The 18,489-nt window shown below is 44.5% G+C and overlaps 1 protein-coding gene across 1 annotated transcript in view; it reads right to left on the reverse strand.

Annotated features, from left to right (window-relative positions):
• Positions 1-18,489, reverse strand: part of KIAA1549 — a 148,594-nt gene that overhangs the window by 50,521 nt on the left and 79,584 nt on the right. Inside the window, exons 9-12 of the mRNA XM_079931328.1 lie at positions 17,294-17,471; positions 14,105-14,292; positions 4,770-4,966; positions 2,916-3,035 (exon numbers count right to left, since the gene is read on the reverse strand). Of these exons, the coding sequence (XP_079787454.1) occupies positions 2,916-3,035; positions 4,770-4,966; positions 14,105-14,292; positions 17,294-17,471 (683 nt within the window). The remainder of the gene's footprint in view (positions 1-2,915; positions 3,036-4,769; positions 4,967-14,104; positions 14,293-17,293; positions 17,472-18,489) is intronic.

Genomic DNA, 18,489 nt, shown 5'->3' on the forward strand with positions numbered 1-18,489 from the left:
ATGCCTGGACACAGCACTGGTAGCCTGAACGTAGCTGCCTTCACGTAAGGAACATGTGTTACTCCAAACCTCAGCCGTCTTCACAACTTTGCTAAGGGGAAGCAGTGGTAATGATGTGACTTATTCTAAAACTGCAATAACTGTGAACGCAGGGACATTGAACACAGCGTGAATAATCTCATAAGGGTCTCGAAGGTTGTAAAGGTATGCATCACGGTCTAGTCACCTTCCAAAAATGGTTAGCTGGGAAAGAATAAAGTACAACCTTGAATTGACCCAAAACCAAAACAACGGTCTTTTCTCAGCTTCCATTGCAAGGTGGGCCCTGAAAATGCTGGATGACTTGTGACAGCCATCGAAAGCCTTGCCAAGGAGTCTAAAGAGACCCAGCAGCTATGCCACCCGCTGTAGTGAGCAGCAACACCGGTCCCAGGGCAGCTTGGAGGAGTAACCCAGAATGGTTCTCAAGCAACCTTCCGCCTCCATTAATTTGTATTTCATTAGGATTTGCAACACAAGATGGATTTTTATGTGAATTACAAAATAATTTAAAAGCTATGAATAAAAATTCAGAATAGTTTTATAGGGTATTTAACTAAGTTCTAGGCAAGGAATAAAACACCTTTATGGCAGCATTAAAATTTTTAAGAAGTAAATAAAGTTTTACAGGTGAATTGATATTTGTAGTGAGAAAACCATCTTTCTAAAGCATGAAAATAACATACAAATTCTGGTGCATTTTCAAATCAAAATAGCGGCATCTGAGCTTCTAGGACCCAGGAGAACATCTAGCCCTCTTGTCTCCTTCCATGGTCAACTCTGAGTCGAGTCCCAACACTGACATGCTTACTACTTGGATTTTAAATATATGTTGAGTGATATTTGATTTTTGTTAGCCATGTCGAATATACTGGTTCTAATACTAACAGTAAGGACTTAAAAACAGGAACTGAAAGCAAGATTTTCTCAGATATGCAATTAACAGAAATTAAGAAACTCCAGAGCTGATTATTTTTCCCCAATATTTCTTTACCAGAATCAAAATTAGATTTTAATCCTGTCTATCTGAAACAGTACACCTGTTACCATAACGCTAAATAATTTTTAAGATTCTATGAAATTAGAGCTAAAGAAAAAATTCTTTATTCTTCCCTTATTCTAAGGGGTATTTTTTTTTTTTTTTTTTTTTTTTTTTTTTTGCAGTACACGGGCCTCTCACTGCTGTGGCCTCTCCCGTTGCAGAGCGCAGGTTCCAGACGCGCAGGCTCAGCGGCCATGGCTCACGGGTCCAGCCGCTCCGCGGCATGTGGGATCTTCCCGGACTGGGGCACGAACCCGTGTCCCCTGCATCGGCAGGCGGACTCTCAACCACTGCGCCACCAGGGAAGCCCTAAGGGGTATTTTTGTAACATTAAAAAAGAAACAACTGGAAGGAATCTCAAAAACCAGCTAGTTTAATCCCACAGGAGCCCCAAAGACTCAGGGACATACAAAGTCACAAACATGACAGTGATAGAACAGGCCCTCCAGCTTCCAACCAGAATCTATTCATTTATAGAATATGGTTCACTCTGTACTGCATCTTTATACAAAGAAATTTGTGATGAAAATGTAAGTATAAAAAGTACTATTAAAAATGATATCCTGGGAACTCCCTGGTGGTCCAGTGGTTAGGACTCCACGCTTTCACTGCCAAGGGCCTGGGTTCAATCCCTGGTAGGGGAGCTAAGATCCTGCAAGTGGTGCAGCCAAATAAATAAATTAATTAAAATAAAAATGATATCCTGAGGCACCCCAATTTTCTTTGCATTGCTAAAACACAACCCTGAAGCATCAATAAAGCTCCAGCAGAGCTTCCCTGGTGGCGCAGTGGTTGAGAGTCCGCCTGCCGATGCAGGGGACACGGGTTTGTGCCCCAGCCCGGGAAGATCCCACATGCCGCGGAGCGGCTGGGCCCGTGAGCCATGGCCGCTGAGCCTGCGTGTCTGGAGCCTGTGCTCCGCAACGGGAGAGGCCACGACAGTGAGAGGCCCGCGTACCGCAAAAAAAAAAAAAAAAAAAAAAAAACTCCAGCAAGTATAAGAGCTGTACTAGCACATTTAACAGAATCAATTCAACTAAAACCAACCTACCTTGTCATCAGGCCAAAAAATGCTCCAAGTCTACTAAGACCTATGGGCTTAGTTCTACTGCAGGGCATAAGTTTTATGACAATACTCTTTAGAAGGGGAGTGAAGTACATTTCATACCTGGCCTAAGGAGTTACAGCGTCTGACAACACATGTAAATATAGGCTAAACCATCTAATCACACTCAACTATTTCTGGGAGACAGATCTAGGGCCAGGACCAAATATAATGCACTTGGGCCTATGAGAAACAATCGACTTTCTAACAGTGACAACTGTGAAATACTTGAACAGGCTCCCAAAAAGGTCACTGAATCCTGGATGCAGTTTTTGAGACTCTTTAGTTTGGTTCCTCCTGGTCCTTCGGAGAGGAAAATCCTTAGAAGCCGCCACTAGAGTAGAAGGTGACTGTTAACCTCAAAATTTATCAGTGAATCTCTGGCTTCTAGCATGGCCCCATCCCAATGCAGACACAAAAACAGTGTTAGATGGTGACAGTCAATCTGAGAAATTCACTAAATGAAAGATGAATATTCTACTGCACAGGTTTTGGGGTTTTTTTTTAATGTTCTGCATTTGAAGTAGTATAAAACCCTAGTCTATTGGAACCTCATAATTACTTTTTTTTTTTTTTTTGGCCACACTGCACAGCTTGTGGGATCTTAGTTCCCTGACCAGGGATCAAACCTGCAGCCCTCAGCAGTGAAAGCACGGAGTCCTAACCACTGGACCACCAGGGAATTCCCTCATAATTACTACTTTTAAAGTGGAGAACAAGAAGGGTCACAGACCACTCTGTAGGGCTCTGTGGGACTTGCCATCGGTCACCGCTCCTGGAGTCTTGTCCCCTGCTTCCCTCTCACTGGACTCTTCACTTACTGTAGAGTCAGCATCTGAGGGAGAAACTCTGCAGACACAAAACAAATACAAACATTAGGAAAAAGAAAGAAAGGTGGGGGAAAGGTCACATTCATTTGGATGTGGAAGTCAGGCTTCCAGGCAAAACTGGGAGAAATCAAACAGTCCAAAACATTGTTTCGTGGCATGGCATCTTCAAGGAACACATTAATAGCACACAGTCACCTTGTGAAGACAGCTTGACACAGCGACTAAATGGCTCAGTGGGCTCATTTCAACAAATGGTAGGAAACCAGGTACCCAGTGGAGGATGGTCTCCAAGCTCCCTGGGCTTGGACTGGCAGTCTGGGGCTGGCGTGGGTTGGATTAGAGGATCTGGAGTTCAAGCTTGGTTAGGCGTTAGCTGGGTCTGCAGAATTCCTAAGAAGCCAGGGTAGTTCTGCAGTCACCCCATATAACTCCGAATCTTTGGAAGAAGCCTACACTTGCAACACAAAGGCAATGATTATCGCTGAGATTTGATTCTATATATAAAGAGCAAGGGTGTCACACAACCCAGGTTGCACCAGGCTAGTGAAAATCCTTAATCAGTTAACACCCCTTCTCTTTGGGCTTCCTGAAATGCCGAGACATTCTGGTGCCCCTGAGACATGCTAAAATATGATATTAACCACGCAGAACATTAAGATGTTGTGACTAAATGTTTAGGATGAAGCTACCAGAGGAGAAAAAAAGACTTTGCTATACTGTACTAGCATATTCAATAATCTTTAATGATTTGATTTACTCTCACTCTGCAAAGTAATTAAGCAAATGATATCTCTCTACATTATTCATCTTCTTTTGTAAAGAGTGTGTTCTAACATTCGTTAAATTCTTAAAACTAGGCCAGAAACACTGGAGTAGGTTTTCTGTTAAGTCAGAAATAATAAGATCATTTTGAACGTTGGTATGATCACACACTTTCCCCTTCTCAGCAGAAAATCAGGATTTAGAGTTCCAAAGCTCAAAGGAAAGCTGATAATCTGAGGCTTCAATACCAAAGCCTGAACATTCTTTGATCTAAAGTCAAGTTAATAAAACCTGATTCTGAACCGTGTCTTCACACAGCTGTAGCCCGTCTCACAGGGTCACCGGGTGATGGTAGGTAGTCTGTTAGCAAGCAGTTCTCTGTGCACTTAATTTTGATAAGTGGAATGGGAATTAACTGGGAAAGGGGAGCTGGGCAGGGGGAGGCGATGAAGAATCCATGCACACATGCTAACATGGGGGACAAGAGGAGCACATGGAGAAAAGCCAAGCAAGGAGAGAAGGATATGATGAAGGTCACCTGCAGACCAAGCAAGGAAGCCACAGCTCCAGTGGCTGGCATTAACGGGCAAGGGCAAAGCTGATACTGGCTGACTGTGTATCACAGGCCATGCATTTTTTTATACATTATTCCTAATATCACCTCCAGAGGGCCTGGCATGGTCACCCCACAATATGGACCCTAGAGCTGGTCGATCCCTAATGAAGTTCCAGGCGGATCACCAAACCATGATGGACAGTGATTTCTAATCTTAAACACTTTGGGGAAGGAAAGCACACAGGCCTCCTTTGAGAGTCCATTAGAGTGGATCAAGAGCCATCAGGTTCGTTGACTTTGGGCAAATGTTGTCAGCCTTCCAAGCTGCAGACCCAGACAACACTCACCATCAGCCTTTCTGCTACTGGAAACTGACAAATGGAAAACAGAAATGCATGCCACGCTAGAGAAAAATACAGAAAGCCCAGTAAGAACCTTCCTCGGTGACGGACGTTCTTGGAAGGGATCTTTGCCTTGGGGCTCGGCACATCTCCATTCTCAGAGGGCGTGGCATGGTCCTTCACAGGTCCTGGCAGCGGGGCTGGCTCATGAATGATCAGTATATCATCTTTATTGTGCTGACCCAGATGCTGCTTAGCAAAGTCGAAGCCCTTCACACTAGGGATCTGCAACTGAAACAGACATACACAAACACACACACACACACAGGAAATTAATCTGAATCTGAGGAATATGAGATGAGATTGTGAGGGCTGGCAAGATTGTGAGTGCCAGCTTCTGATCCAGGAGTGTGCTTGCAATTCAGCTCAACATGCATCTCTAAAGCACTGACCTGTGCAGGGTTTATACCTAGAGTTTGCAGACAAGACAGATACTTGCTACAGATTCAAGTACAGGGATTAGATATTTAGACCATAACACAAAAGACATCACAAGACAATCCCTGACTGCTGTCAGAGCAGCTACACAATTCCAGAGGCTGACGTGGCTGAGATATTCTTCCTAGAGACTGGGGACTTGTGCCAGGCCTCAGAGGACAGGCCAAACTTGGAAATAAAAAGAGGTGGCTACACAGAGATTGTTCTAAGTTGTGTCAAGGTCCAGAGAAGACTTGAGGCTTGGGAAAAGATTACATTAACTGCACTAGAACGGTCAGGATGTAGGGGAATGAGAGAAGGCCAGCCTGTATGCAGACGACTCCACATGCCAGCTTCTAGAGCAGAAAACCACTAAATGTTTCTAAAGAGGCAGATTTCTAAAATGCAAGCATTTAGGACAAAAGGAGACTAGTCAGAGGGCCCAACAGTACTACGTGCACGAAATGACGAAAGCCTGGGCCCAAACCTCAGCAATGAAAATGGGAAGAAATAAAAAGCTCTGGAAAATGGGAAGGAATGAACAGCTCTAGAGACCAGGCAGAAGCACACGGAAGCTGAACACAGACTCGAGAGGCAAAGGGGAGAAAGACTCCAGTGCTGACATGAAGCTACATTCAGGGTATCCCAAACAGTAGACGTGACATTAAAAGAAAAAGGTGAGTTGCAAAGGAATGATGACGAAGAGGTAGAAAGACAGGTTTCGCTCCACACATGCTTAGTTTGAGATGGCAGGAAAAGCTCCAAAGAAAAGTAGCTCAGGGCTTCCCTGGTGGCTCAGTGGTTGAGAATCCGCCTGCCAATGCAGGGGACACGGGTTCGATCCCTGGTCCGGGAAGATCCCACATGCCGCAGAGCAACTAAGCCCGTGCGCCACAACTACTGAGCTTGCGCTCTAGAGCCCGTGAGCCACAACTACTGAGTCTGTGTGCCATAACTACTGAAGCCCGTGCGCCTAGAGCCTGTGCTCTGCAACAAGAGAAGCCTCCACGATGAGAAGCCCGCACACCGCAACGAAGAGTAGCCCCCTCTCACCACAACTAGAGAAAGCCCGCACGCAGCAACGAAGACCCAATGCAGCCAAAAATAAACAAATAAATAAATAAATCTATAAAAAACAAACAAAAAAAAATTTGACCTTTAAAAAAAAAAGAAAAGGAAAAGTAGCTAGCTCAGCATAGCTGGAAACAGAGGACAAGCTTGGGGGAACTCTCAGGCTGGAGGTGTGACCTGGAGAGCATCTGTATAGAAGGTGACACGTAGGGGAGTTGAGATTTTCCAAGATGAAAACAGAGCCTATGGATAAAATGTTGGAGAACATCAAACAGTTTGCGGCTAAGAGGAGGAAAAGGAAGCCAGGAACAAAATAGGCGACTTCAAAGAAAAAAGAATTTGGAAACTTCAATGTAACAGAAGCCAAGGGAATAAAGAATTTCTAGAAAGGAGTGGCCAACGGAAGTAACGGAAGTAACAAAGATGAAGGAGAGCGGAGTCTTCTCAAGTGTACCCCTCACACTGGTGGATGCAGAAGCCCTACCAGGGGATACCCGGTACCAACAGCAAACCCACAACAAAAACCCTCTGAGCCCTGCGGCCACAGAGTCCAGGGTCAGCTTCTAGGCCTGTGCTAAGACAGAATGAGGTCTGAAGAGGAACAGAAACGTGGGCAATAAAGGTGAGGCACTGTTTTGGTGACACTGAAAGTGCCAGGGGTGGGTGTTAACCGTTTCCTTTATTCAAGCTTACAGAGTAGAGGAAAATAAACCACATATTAGTAGTTGTCCCAAGGGTCTCCTTGGGAGGAGCCCCACCTGCAATCCCATCGGGCTGAATTCCACACCCACAGAGAGTCCCATCAGTCAGAAGACAAAGGCTAACCCATCTAAGGAGCTGTGCCAGACAATATACGGCACGTAGAAGTGAAAGGTTTCGGCGTATCTGTGCCAACTTTATGCACAGATGAGTGACAATGTCAATGGCTTCGATTGTGATCTCTTAAGGTCTTTTCGCACTAAAAATCTAGGCTGGATGGGTAGATGGAAAGTAGCCTGCAATAATGGCTTACACCAGCAGAGGGGGACAGAACTTACTAGAAATAGAGTTCACAAAGACACTGCTCAGAAACAAAAGGCAAAGACTGGCGTGCCCGTATTTTCTAAGTTAACGATATCGTGTTACCAGCAGTCTACTTCACCACACAGATTGTGAGTGGCACGCAGTCCTCGGCTCACAAACGCTGCTGCCCAAACAATGAGCCCAGACCTGCAGCTCCGTGACTCCCCCCGACCTACCAGCCGCCTTCAGCTGGGCTCCCCAGATCTCTGCGGGTGTGTACCTCCCTAGGGGCATGTGGCCCTTTCAAAGGAATCAAATTCCAAACTGACAACTTCTGTATATGAACTTTTGGTTTCTCCTTTCTGAAGAATCCTTCTCCCACTTCATAGAAGAAGCACACCCGTCATCCGTGTGTCTGCTTTTACCCCAGCTGCACCTCATTTTAGCTCCATAAGGCGCCTCTAAATGAAACAATAGGGACGTCCTTGGCGGTCCAGTAGTTAAGACTCCGCCTTCCAATGCAGGGGGGTGCAGGTTCGATCCCTGGTCGGGGAACTAAGATAACACATGCCACGGGGCAAGTAAGCCCAAGCGCTGCAACTAAGACCGGACGCAGCCAAAAATACATAAATAAAGATTTAAATAAATAAATGAAAGAATAACAGATATAATCAACAGTCATTTAATCATCAACATCACCACCTTTGCAACTTAGATGATTTGCTTTATCAAAATTGAAGCAGGAGCCCCAGATTGCCTCCTCTAAGCAAAGGTCTCCAAAGTTGATACGGGAAAAATATGGACAACACTGCTTCCTTGGTGCAGTCTGTACCCAAATCCAGGAACTAAATGCCTTCCCTGACACGATCTCAGGTTCATGTAAGAAACATATTGTACATATGTATATGTCATAGGGAAACAGAATGTGCTACCCCAAATGTCTCTCCGGCATGTGGATTATTTCAAGCTGAAAACAATCAAGGCCCAAAAGACTCAGGAAGAAAGTTTGATATTCCCTTCCCCCACCAACTGCCTAACAGAATACAGACAGAGGACCTACCTACTCCAGAAAGAGAGCTATCACCACTCCTCTCTGCGTCCCGTCTCTGACTGGCCCAGCAGGCATTTGTCTAGCAAACATTTGCTTTTCCATCTCCATGTGAACTGCCTTCCTCCCCTCTGAAGTCCCAAACCACCACCAACATCCTCTTTCGTCTTTAGCTGAAGGTGATATTTAAGGTGAGGGTTTTGGTCATTTTGGTGAGTTACTCAGTTCTATACATGCGTCTCTCCCATGTATACATGTTATTAAACCTTTCTGTGATTTCCTCCTGTTAACCTGTCTCAGGTCAATTTAATTTGTAGACCAGCCAGGAAAACCTAGAACATTTCTTCCTCCCTGACAATGTCAAAATGCTTCATAAATGCCAAGGCACCACGCAAATGAGATTGACAGCAATGTTACTGCTGCTGGTCAGTGAAACATCAAGCACTTAATATAGTCAGCTGAGAGTTCTCAGAGACCAGATAAAGCTATAGATATAAATTTAGATACAAAATTTTGTAATTCAGCAACAGGACATGACACGTGGTAGACCCTCAATAAATATCTGATGACTGAATGAATTTCAAAAAGGTCAGTTGAAGCACCAAACTTACTGGATTTTGTGGGGAACCAAGAAAAGGGTAGATGTCATATGAAATATACATCTGTTATAGCCTTAAAGTCCTGCTGGCTTTTGTTAATTCTGACTAATATCTTTTTTTTTTGGTAAGTTTTGGTGTTTTTGTTTTTGCTTGTCTTTATGGAAATGCAGTTAGTTTTCTTTTATGTTATTTATTTATTTATTATATTTTATTTATTTATTTTTGGCTGCATTGCTGTGCACGGGCTTTCTTCTAGTTGCGGCGAGCGGGGGGCTACTCTTCGTTGCGGTGCGCGGGCCTCTCATTGCGGTGGCTTTTCTTGTTGCAGAGCACGGCCTCTAGGCGCATGGGCTTCAGTAGTTGTGGCACGTGGGCTCAGTTGTTGTGGCTCGCAGGCTCTACAGCATAGGCTCAGTAGTTGTGGCACCCGGGCTCAGTAGTTGTGGTGTGCTGGCTTCAGTAGTTGTGGCTCACGGGCTCGAGAGCGCAGGCTCAGTAGTTATGGCACACGGGCTTAGTTGCTCCACAGCATGTGGGATCCTCCCAGACCAGGGCTCGAACCTGTGTCCCGTGCCTTGGCAGGTGGATTCTTAACCACTGCGCCACCAGGGAAGCCCCCTGACTAATACCTTTAAATACGTTCATTAGATCCCTGACTTCTCTCAGGATGGGTGAGTCACCTCCTTCTATAAACAATAGAAATTTTTTTGCTTACACACAAAACAAAAGCCGTCTACACAGAAGGAAAAAAATAGAGAAAACACTGTCTTCCTCACTTATGGAATTGGCTCCTTTTGTTTCATCCTTATTTTCTGGAACACTTTTTCTAGTTTTTCCAGGTCTTAAAAAAAAATCTAGAGTTAAGTTTGGCTGTATTGTGCCTCCAGCCTCCACATGCAGAATAAGTGTCAATCAGCATTTTATAAAAGAGTCACAATTCATTAGTGCCTTCAATATTCCCATTAGGACCCGGGTTTTCTGAGGAAAGACGGCTCTTTTGTTCCTTCTTTCTTTAATATATCACAGAAGAGACAGACCCTGTTGTCTGTATCTCATCGGAATATGTCGCTGACAAGTCAGGGTGGGCTGGAAGAGCAGGTCAGCCAAGTAACAGGAGAGACGCCTGATGAATTTTAAAACATGTAAGCCATAAATATAATGCGACCCAGATGGAACACGACACAGTGAAGTCCCCAGTACTCGGGTTAGCCTGAACCCCTGGGAAGGAGCAGTTAAGATGACAAGAGAAACCACAGAGCAAATCCCCAAAGTGGCTGAATAAAAATGTGCAGCCTTGAAGAGAGAGCCATTGTTTAAGCATTTGCTATTTGATGGGTGCGGTGTGTGAAAAGTCACTACAGCCACCACGCTGCTTCCATTCAGGAGGTGAAGACAAGGCGCACCTATTGCCACCTGCGGGTCTCCACTGCAGCCCAGCACGGGGCCGCTGGTCACCCTGAGGTCTAGGAGGTGGCGAGCAGTCCTCCAAGATTCTCCCGCCCCCAGGCCGCAGCAAATCACGCGGGTACACTGAAACCACCAACACTTTAGGTGTTACCAGGATCCTTGCAGAGGGAGAGGAGATGAACTCGGCTCAGATGGAAGAAACCCTCCTGGAACTTCGCTTCACCCCGTGGAGCCCCTTCAGTGGAGGTTCCAAACATAGATGTGTCCAAGCCCCCCCACCCCGAGACCCCCTCAGTGGCTCCCAGGGCCTACAGCATCACCTCCGCCCCCTGACGTGTCCCATAAACCCCTCCAAGAATGGCTCTTGCCTACTTCTGTGGCCTCGGTTCTGGCTGTGCCCTTCCCTCCACTCACCTCTGCTCCATCCTTCCTGCCTGGGCCCACTTCACCTCCGCAACCTCCAGACGCAGGGGTGGCTGCCCCTTGCCTGTACTCCCTCAGTGCCCTGGACAGACTTACGCTGCTGCGTGTCAGCTTTTAGCTGCTTGTCCTTCTTTCTCCCTTATGAAAGCCCTCGAAGGCAGGGATCGCATGTTATCTGTGCTTGTCACCCAGCCCAGCCCTGCTTGTCTGAGAGCAAGTGCTCAGTGTTGGGTGAATGAACAGGCAGTGGCTGAGGCAGCTCCATCTGGCTGCCCACAGTGCCAGCCGGCTAAGAACCAGGGTCCTAGGCCAACCAGCGGGTGTGGACTGTCCCCAGCAGAAGGAACAAGTTTCCACAGGGCCGGCAGCATCTAGCCAATGCCATTCATGTCTTTAAATAGAACCTCAGCAGGGCGAGGCGGGTCCAAGCTGCAATTTTACTGGGAGCAGTAAAAAAGTGATGCCTTTGGGCTACAGATTAAAGGGAATACAGATAAAAGGAAGACATGGGTTAGGGGTTTTTTTCTTTCTCATTAGAAATTTTAAAAGATCCTGCTTCAGAATAAGACAGAATGGCCTCTCTCATCATATTTCAAAACTAACCTACTCCCAGACAATATGAAGAGGTTTCCTTCTGGTTACAAGAAGAAGGGGGTGTGGATTTTGGGTCAACACATTTATCGTTTCCAGATGTTTGCAGCTCTGGGATTTGCTAAAAGATTTCAGAGAGTCGTGGTGAAGCGCCGTCAGGGGGCGGGGTGAGCAGAGCGTAGAGAGAAAACACAGAGCCGCACAAGAAGGAAAAAGAGCTCTTGCAGTCACAGGGAAGACAGCATCTTTGCAAAGTGCTCCAAGGAATAGGCTGGAGGCCCTTCACTATTGCCAGATAATCTTAGAAGAAACGCTTATGAAGTAGAGATATTTATTTTTAAACTAAATAGAAATGATCATTTTCTCACTATAAAAACATGGCAAGATCTATATGGTGAGTGCCTTTGCCAGCAAAACAAAGACCCTGCTACGCTCCTAACAGGGTCAGAAAACACCTCTTCTGTCAGGGAGTCCTCCATGCAGAAGGCCCTTCGTGCAAAGATGCTGTGAAAGGGAATGCACAAATCCAGGCAGCACTTGCAGAAGAGGGACTCCAAAGGCTTGAAGTTCTATTGGAAACTGTCCATTTTGATGTACAACAACATCTGGGACGTGAGACTCCTTCAGAAGTAAAAGTGGGAGAAGGCGAAAGCTTGCGGAATAGTCTGCTGTGAACTCAAGGGATGCTGTCCTCTGATAGTTTACTGAAGTAACAGACAATGGATGGGCTTCCACAGGAGTGTTTATGTGAGGAAGCACAGCACATTACTGACCTAAATATGTAACCATCTACACTGGTTAAATCTCTCTGTAACAACACTCTTTGACCAGAACAAAAGCATTTCCAAACCTACTGTTGATCTCATTACGATGAAATTCACACTGTGAATCACGTAGTATAGTAAGGACTTTTTTCCAGGTTTTTTCCGTGCTATTCACCAATCTACCAACAAAACGACTTTAGCAGACTATGTAAATAATAAATGAAGATAGGTAATAAATATAACCTTAGTAGAAACTGCTTCCAAAATATTGGGTAACCATAAGCTTGCAATGTAATCAAGAGTTTGCATTTCTTACTTAATTCGTAAGAAAAAGAATGCTCTTCATTTACTTTTACAAACAAAATGAATTTTTAAATAATACTTATTTGTTTCCTCCATCAGGTCTAGGTTGATAATGTGCAGAATTTTTTTATACCCAGAAAATGAGAGTAAAATTAAAAGGTTAACAGGGCGATCCTTTATTTCTTGTTTTTCTGCCTCGGGCTTGCTTTTTCTTAGCAAACTTTTAGAGTCGAGTGAGTCCTGTAAATACGTGAGACCCGTAGTGGGTACACGTTAATAAACAGAGTCCACGAGCACCACTTCCCACGCCCTGGGTGTGGCTGACCTGCGCGCTGAGCTCAGTGTTTGCACCTAATGAGCTCTTCTCTTACTTGGCATGTTCTTGCTCACCAGGGGAGCTGGATACTGACCAAGAGGCTATGTCTTCCTCTGAAACTGGTACGTGACATATACTGCAGAAACTGTCGAAACCTAAGTGTGACAAGGGAACTGCTATTACCATAAAAACTGAACTGAATGCCTTGGAAACACATGGAAAAGGAGCTGCTGAAAAAAAAAAGAAAGAAAGAAAAAAGAAACTGCTGACAAATTAGGCGCAGGAGAATTAACTCTAAAAGACTGCAGAGCAGGGTGGGGGGGGGATATTGAAAAACATCTAGAAAATTCTGTACTCAGGTTGCTTTGCTCTTCCCTAGAGAAACCCAAAGTGGAAACTGCAGCTGATGCCTTACGTGCGTTGTTTCTTCACAAGAAAGACCACACAGAATTCCTTTCGATAGACTAATACTCCAAATTGTTTTTAAAGATTGTCAAGTAAAGACTAATTTTATATAGTGTATGTCTGTGTGTGTGTGTGTATATATATATATGTATGTGTGTGTATATATGTGTGTGTATACATATGTGTGTGTATATATATGTATGTGTGTGTATGTGTGTGTATATGTGTGTATATGTACGTGTGTGTATATATGTGTGTATATGTGTGTGTGTGTATATATGTGTGTGTATATATGCGTATATATGCGTGTGTATATATATGTATGTGTGTATATATGTGTGTGTGTATATGTGTGTATATATATGTGTGTGTGTATATGTGTGTGTATATATATGTGTGTGTATATGTATGTGCGTATATATGTATGTGTGTATATGTGTGTGTGTATATATATGTATGTGTATATATGTATGTGTGTGTGTATATATATATGTATGTGTGTGTGTGTGTATATATATAAAGTTAAAATGTTTAAGGCATGTATTACCATTTTTTAATGATTATGTGGTCTTGATCAAGGTGGACAAGTAGGCTTTCAATATGGTGGATGGAAAACAAAGGAGCCGGCCAGCCAAGTTGTGTATGAAAGAAATCGATACATAGATCAAAGAAAATCTTCCTTGGCTCCTGTTCTCTGAAAATATCCAGGGTTAAAATAGATCAGAATTCATACACAGAATGGATGTTATCTTCTAACTGAACATCTCAAAAATAAAATCACAGTGGAACTCAGAGCCCACAGCATTGCTAAGCCTTCACATGGCTTCATTTTCTGGGCATGTATTTAATACTACAGAAGACCTGGGTTTCTAAGCAAACATGGAGGCAAAGGGACACCACCACTAAAGCCAAAAGATTTCCTGCCCAGCTCTCCCCCATGTCCTTCAGTACCAGGAACCTGACCTGCCCTACCCCAGTCCACAGGACGCTCACAGGAACGCAGGGCAGGAGTCTGTCCCTTACCTTCTGACGCTGCTGAATGTTGGCCACGGTGTCAGGCTGAAAGTCCAATTTGTCCGTGCGGCAGAGTTTCCAGTAGAGGATGACAACGATCACCATCACCACCAGCACTGGCACGACCACGCCCACAATGACCCAGAGGCTGCTGCTCTGGGACTCAGGGGATGATGGCCTCTTCACCCTGTCCACAGCTGCAGACGAGGAAGAAAGGTCTCTCAGTGAGTCCTCCGCACTCCTTTACTGGACAGCCCTTCTGGGCAGTAAAATGTGCCCTCTTCCATGAGAAACCACAAAAGTCCCTGTCATTTCAGCTCAAGACAACTGGGGAGAGACTATGGTCTCCTGATGACAGGGAACGGGACACAGTAAACAAACACGACACATTCCATCTACAATACAGTAAGGGATCACAGCAACATATATGACGTGTCTAAAGGGAAACGGCTAATTCAATGGCAAAGTGAGGTTTATTCCACGTCTCCTGATGTCCAGTTTATTCTACCAGGTCCCTCCCTAAATTCTCACTGCAGGAATATTGCCTTACCAAAAACTAGAACGTCACAGTAAGCAATCTATGAGCACTGCCTTCATTTCCTTACCCAGATCTCTCCCTCAACCCTTCAATTAAAACATGACTTTTGGGCTTCCCTGCTGGCGCAGTGGTTGAGAGTCCGCCTGCCGATGCAGGGGACCTGGGTTCGTGCCCCTGTCCGGGAGGATCCCACATGCCGCGGAGCGGCTGGGCCCGTGAGCCATGGCCGCTGAGCCTGCGCGTCCGGAGCCTGTGCTCCGCAACGGGAGAGGCCACAACAGTGGGAGGCCTGCGTACCGCAAAAAAAAAACCATGACTTTTAACTGAAACTGCTATACCAGTTGTCAACTTTAAAATTACATTAAATCAACTTACTTATTTTGAATCCTCCACTCCCCAACCTCCCCACCCCCTCCCCTGCCTCAGCCCCCCATCTTTCATGGCCTTGGACGATCATGCTTCAATTACTCTGTCCTCCTTAATTTCCTTCACCAGCTCCTCTCCCTAACCCGGCCTCCCAGTTCTGGGCCCTCATCCTCTTCATTCCGTACTCATCCTCTCGCAAGATTCAGCTCTTCTTAAAACTGCTTCCCTGGTCCTCTTAAAGCCCAGGTTCCAATCACCAGGCTCTGAAAACCAAAATGCCGCCCTTCCGCGCCCAACCCTCTCATCCGCTGGGGCCACTGCACAACGACCTCTCCGTGACCGCACTAGATTCCCCTTGTCCAAGTTCTTTTGTCCTTGGTTGTCTTGGTCTTGTAAATGGTACCTCGTTATTCTTCTACAATGCACTTTATTACATAAATGTATCATCCTGGTATACTATACCACTTTGCTCATTAATATGGTCATGACTCTAAGCCTTGTCTCTTCAAATATATATCAGTCTTCCTGGGCAGGGACTAACTCTTACGCTCTTTTCATATCCTATAATGGTTAACACGTGCTATGGGATCACAATGTTTTTACTCAGAGATGTAACAATAAAAAGATGCTTAGTGCTGGTTTAAGTTTGGGTTTAGGCCTCTTGGAGAGTGACCAGGGAGGGGCGCAAGCCCTCTCAGGCACAAGCGCTGTGAAAGCAGCACAAATCACAAAGCAACGACTATGCGGGAAATGGAGAAAGTGGCAAAGTGTTAAAATGTTGCATTTTTTAATTTGACCTGAATAGAGTTTGTATATGTAGTTCATTTAGCATGAAAACAGCTGACAATAGAGGAGTGACACAACCAAACTGAGAAGCTGAGACAACTGGGTCCTCTTCTTAGCTCTAACCTAGTAAAACCTTGTGACTCGTCAAAACGAGGGCCTGACATCAAGTCCGCAGCCGTTTTGGGGCTGGCCCTGGTGTTGGCTTAGGCTCCCAATCCCAGGACTGTTGGTTTTCAGCATGAAACTGAGGCAAGAGGAGTGCAAAAGCAGATGAAAGTAGTCTTGAAAGGTGCCCAGAGCCTACTGCAAGCAACCTTTTCTGAAAAGTGAAGTGCTTAACTGGAGTGGGGCACTCCTCCGACAATCAGAAATGTCACATATGAAGAAATACAAGTAAATGCTTCATTATTTTTTTTCTCACTGCTTTGAAATAGAACACACTAATATACAATCATATCTCAAACACGCAAACACAAAGCACCAATGGTTATTTGCTTCAACTCTCCCTATAAACTCTCCCCATCGTCACCTATAAAATGGAGAAAGTGTGCCCATGGCCCTCATCCTGGTTAGTTTCCAGGGTCAAGTATAGCTCTTACAAAGGACATTCCACCATGGAGGATAATTTCAAAGCTGTCATTTGTTAAAAACTGCCTTCATCGCCGAAGTTTCTCGGGAGTTTTTCAACACTCTCTGATGCTAAATTCCTTCTGAACATTTAGTTATCCCTTTACTGTTGGGAGCAAGTTTCTCTGAGCTCTTACAAGGATTGCTCCCAGGATTATAAAGGAAAAACACCCACATCAAAATAGTAGTCTGATTCATAAAGGTATATTTAGAGAAATATACTCTTCCATGCCTCTCCTTTTCAATTTTAAATACCCCACATCTATGAGTTGGGGAACAACGGCACTGAGAGTAGCCATTGCCAGGGGAGCAGGAGCCTAGACTCTTCCAACAATAATAAAGAAATACCAAAATACCTCTTTCTAAATTATGAGTGATATGAGGACAGGGTGGGAGAGAAACAGGATTGAAAAGGGTAAGAATCAAGGACTTCTTTGTGTTAAAAGACCCAGAAGGAAGCCAATAAATGCAGAGGGTACCTCCCAGCTTCCTGCGTGACTCACTGTCCCCATCAACATTCAAAATATGACATGTAAGAGTTTGGAATATATACAGAGAAAACACATTATTTTACCTAAGACAAAAATTTTTTTAAATAGTACAGGAGGAGGGGAAAATTATTAAAGTTAACTCAAGCTACTAAAACTCACTATAACACTATGAATATAAAATGCTGGGTAGGAAAAAGAACAGTGAATGCTACAACTGCATGCAATCAAAATAAAGAAGGTCTTGGCAAATTAATTTTAATGACTGACCTCTTATATCTACTATGCGAACGTAAGAATGCTTTAAATTCAGAGTTTATTGTCAGAAAAAGACTGGCTTTTGACTCCAGCACAGCACAGATGACTGTGAGGGGCCACACCTCACGCACTTACGTTGGGCAACAGCTCCTTGAATTCGGTAACCCAAGATGATGGCTGCTCTCTGGATATCTATCTTGTTAATCAGATCTGAAGACTTGACTGCACTGAGTCTTTCTCCATCTTGATCCTCCACAAAGTAGATGAGCTGCACGGGATTATCATCTCCCTCGAGCCTTGACACATTTACCACCTGAAAGATAACAGAAACTATTAGCATTTTAGAAGCTCATGTTTCCAGACGCCTGAGTAACTGTGTTACTCAGGATTTATTCCTATCCCTAATAAGGTCATTACACCATTCCAGATCCCAGAATGCCCAAGACGTTCTCTTGATGGGAATAACAGTCAAAATGAAAGTTCCTCTGTGCAGAAAAACAAATGTGCTTTGTCTTGCTCGAAGTCTTCTCTGAGACGAAGGGGCAAGCAGGGTACAGAGAACATACCAAGTCCAGCCTACAATAGCCACCAACCAGCTCCAACAGGTCATGGGAGGGCACTGTTGTCCTCCCAACATCAACCATAACAGTTAGGTACATCCCTGGTTCTCTGAAACTATTGATGGTTCTAGCCAATCCTTTCTCAAATCTATTAGCATTTTCTCCCTGTTCTTCTAGGGCAGGGTTTCTCAACCTTAGTACTATTGCCATTTTTGATCCAGATAATTCTTTGATGTGGGGCACTAGCCCAAGTATAGTAGAATGTTTAGCAGCATCTCTGCCCTCTACTCCCTCAATGCCAGTAGCAACAGCCATGCCCTTCCTCACCAGTTGTGACAACCAAAAATGTCTCCAGACATTGCCAAATGAACCCTGGGGGGGCAAAGTCATCCCCAGTTGAGAACCACTGCTCTTGAAATAATAAATATCATAAATTCTTTAATATCCCACTCCCAAAAAGGGATAGATCATCTAGACAGGAATCAATAAGCAAACAGCAGATGTGAACAATGCTATAGACCAAATGAACCTAACAAACATATAGAACATTCTATCCAGTAGCAACACAATACACATTCTTCTCACATGCACATGGAACATTTTCTAGGGCAGACCATATGTTAGGCCACAAAACAAGTCTCAACAATTCCAAAAAGACAGAAATTATATCAAGTATCTTTTCTGACCACAACGGTATGAAACTAGAATCAATAATGGGAGGAAAGCTGGAAAATTCACCAATACTTGGAAATGAAACAACACACTCCTGAA

This window comes from Stenella coeruleoalba (assembly GCF_951394435.1).
Source record: "Stenella coeruleoalba genome assembly, chromosome: 9".
Taxonomy (NCBI): domain Eukaryota; kingdom Metazoa; phylum Chordata; class Mammalia; order Artiodactyla; family Delphinidae; genus Stenella; species Stenella coeruleoalba.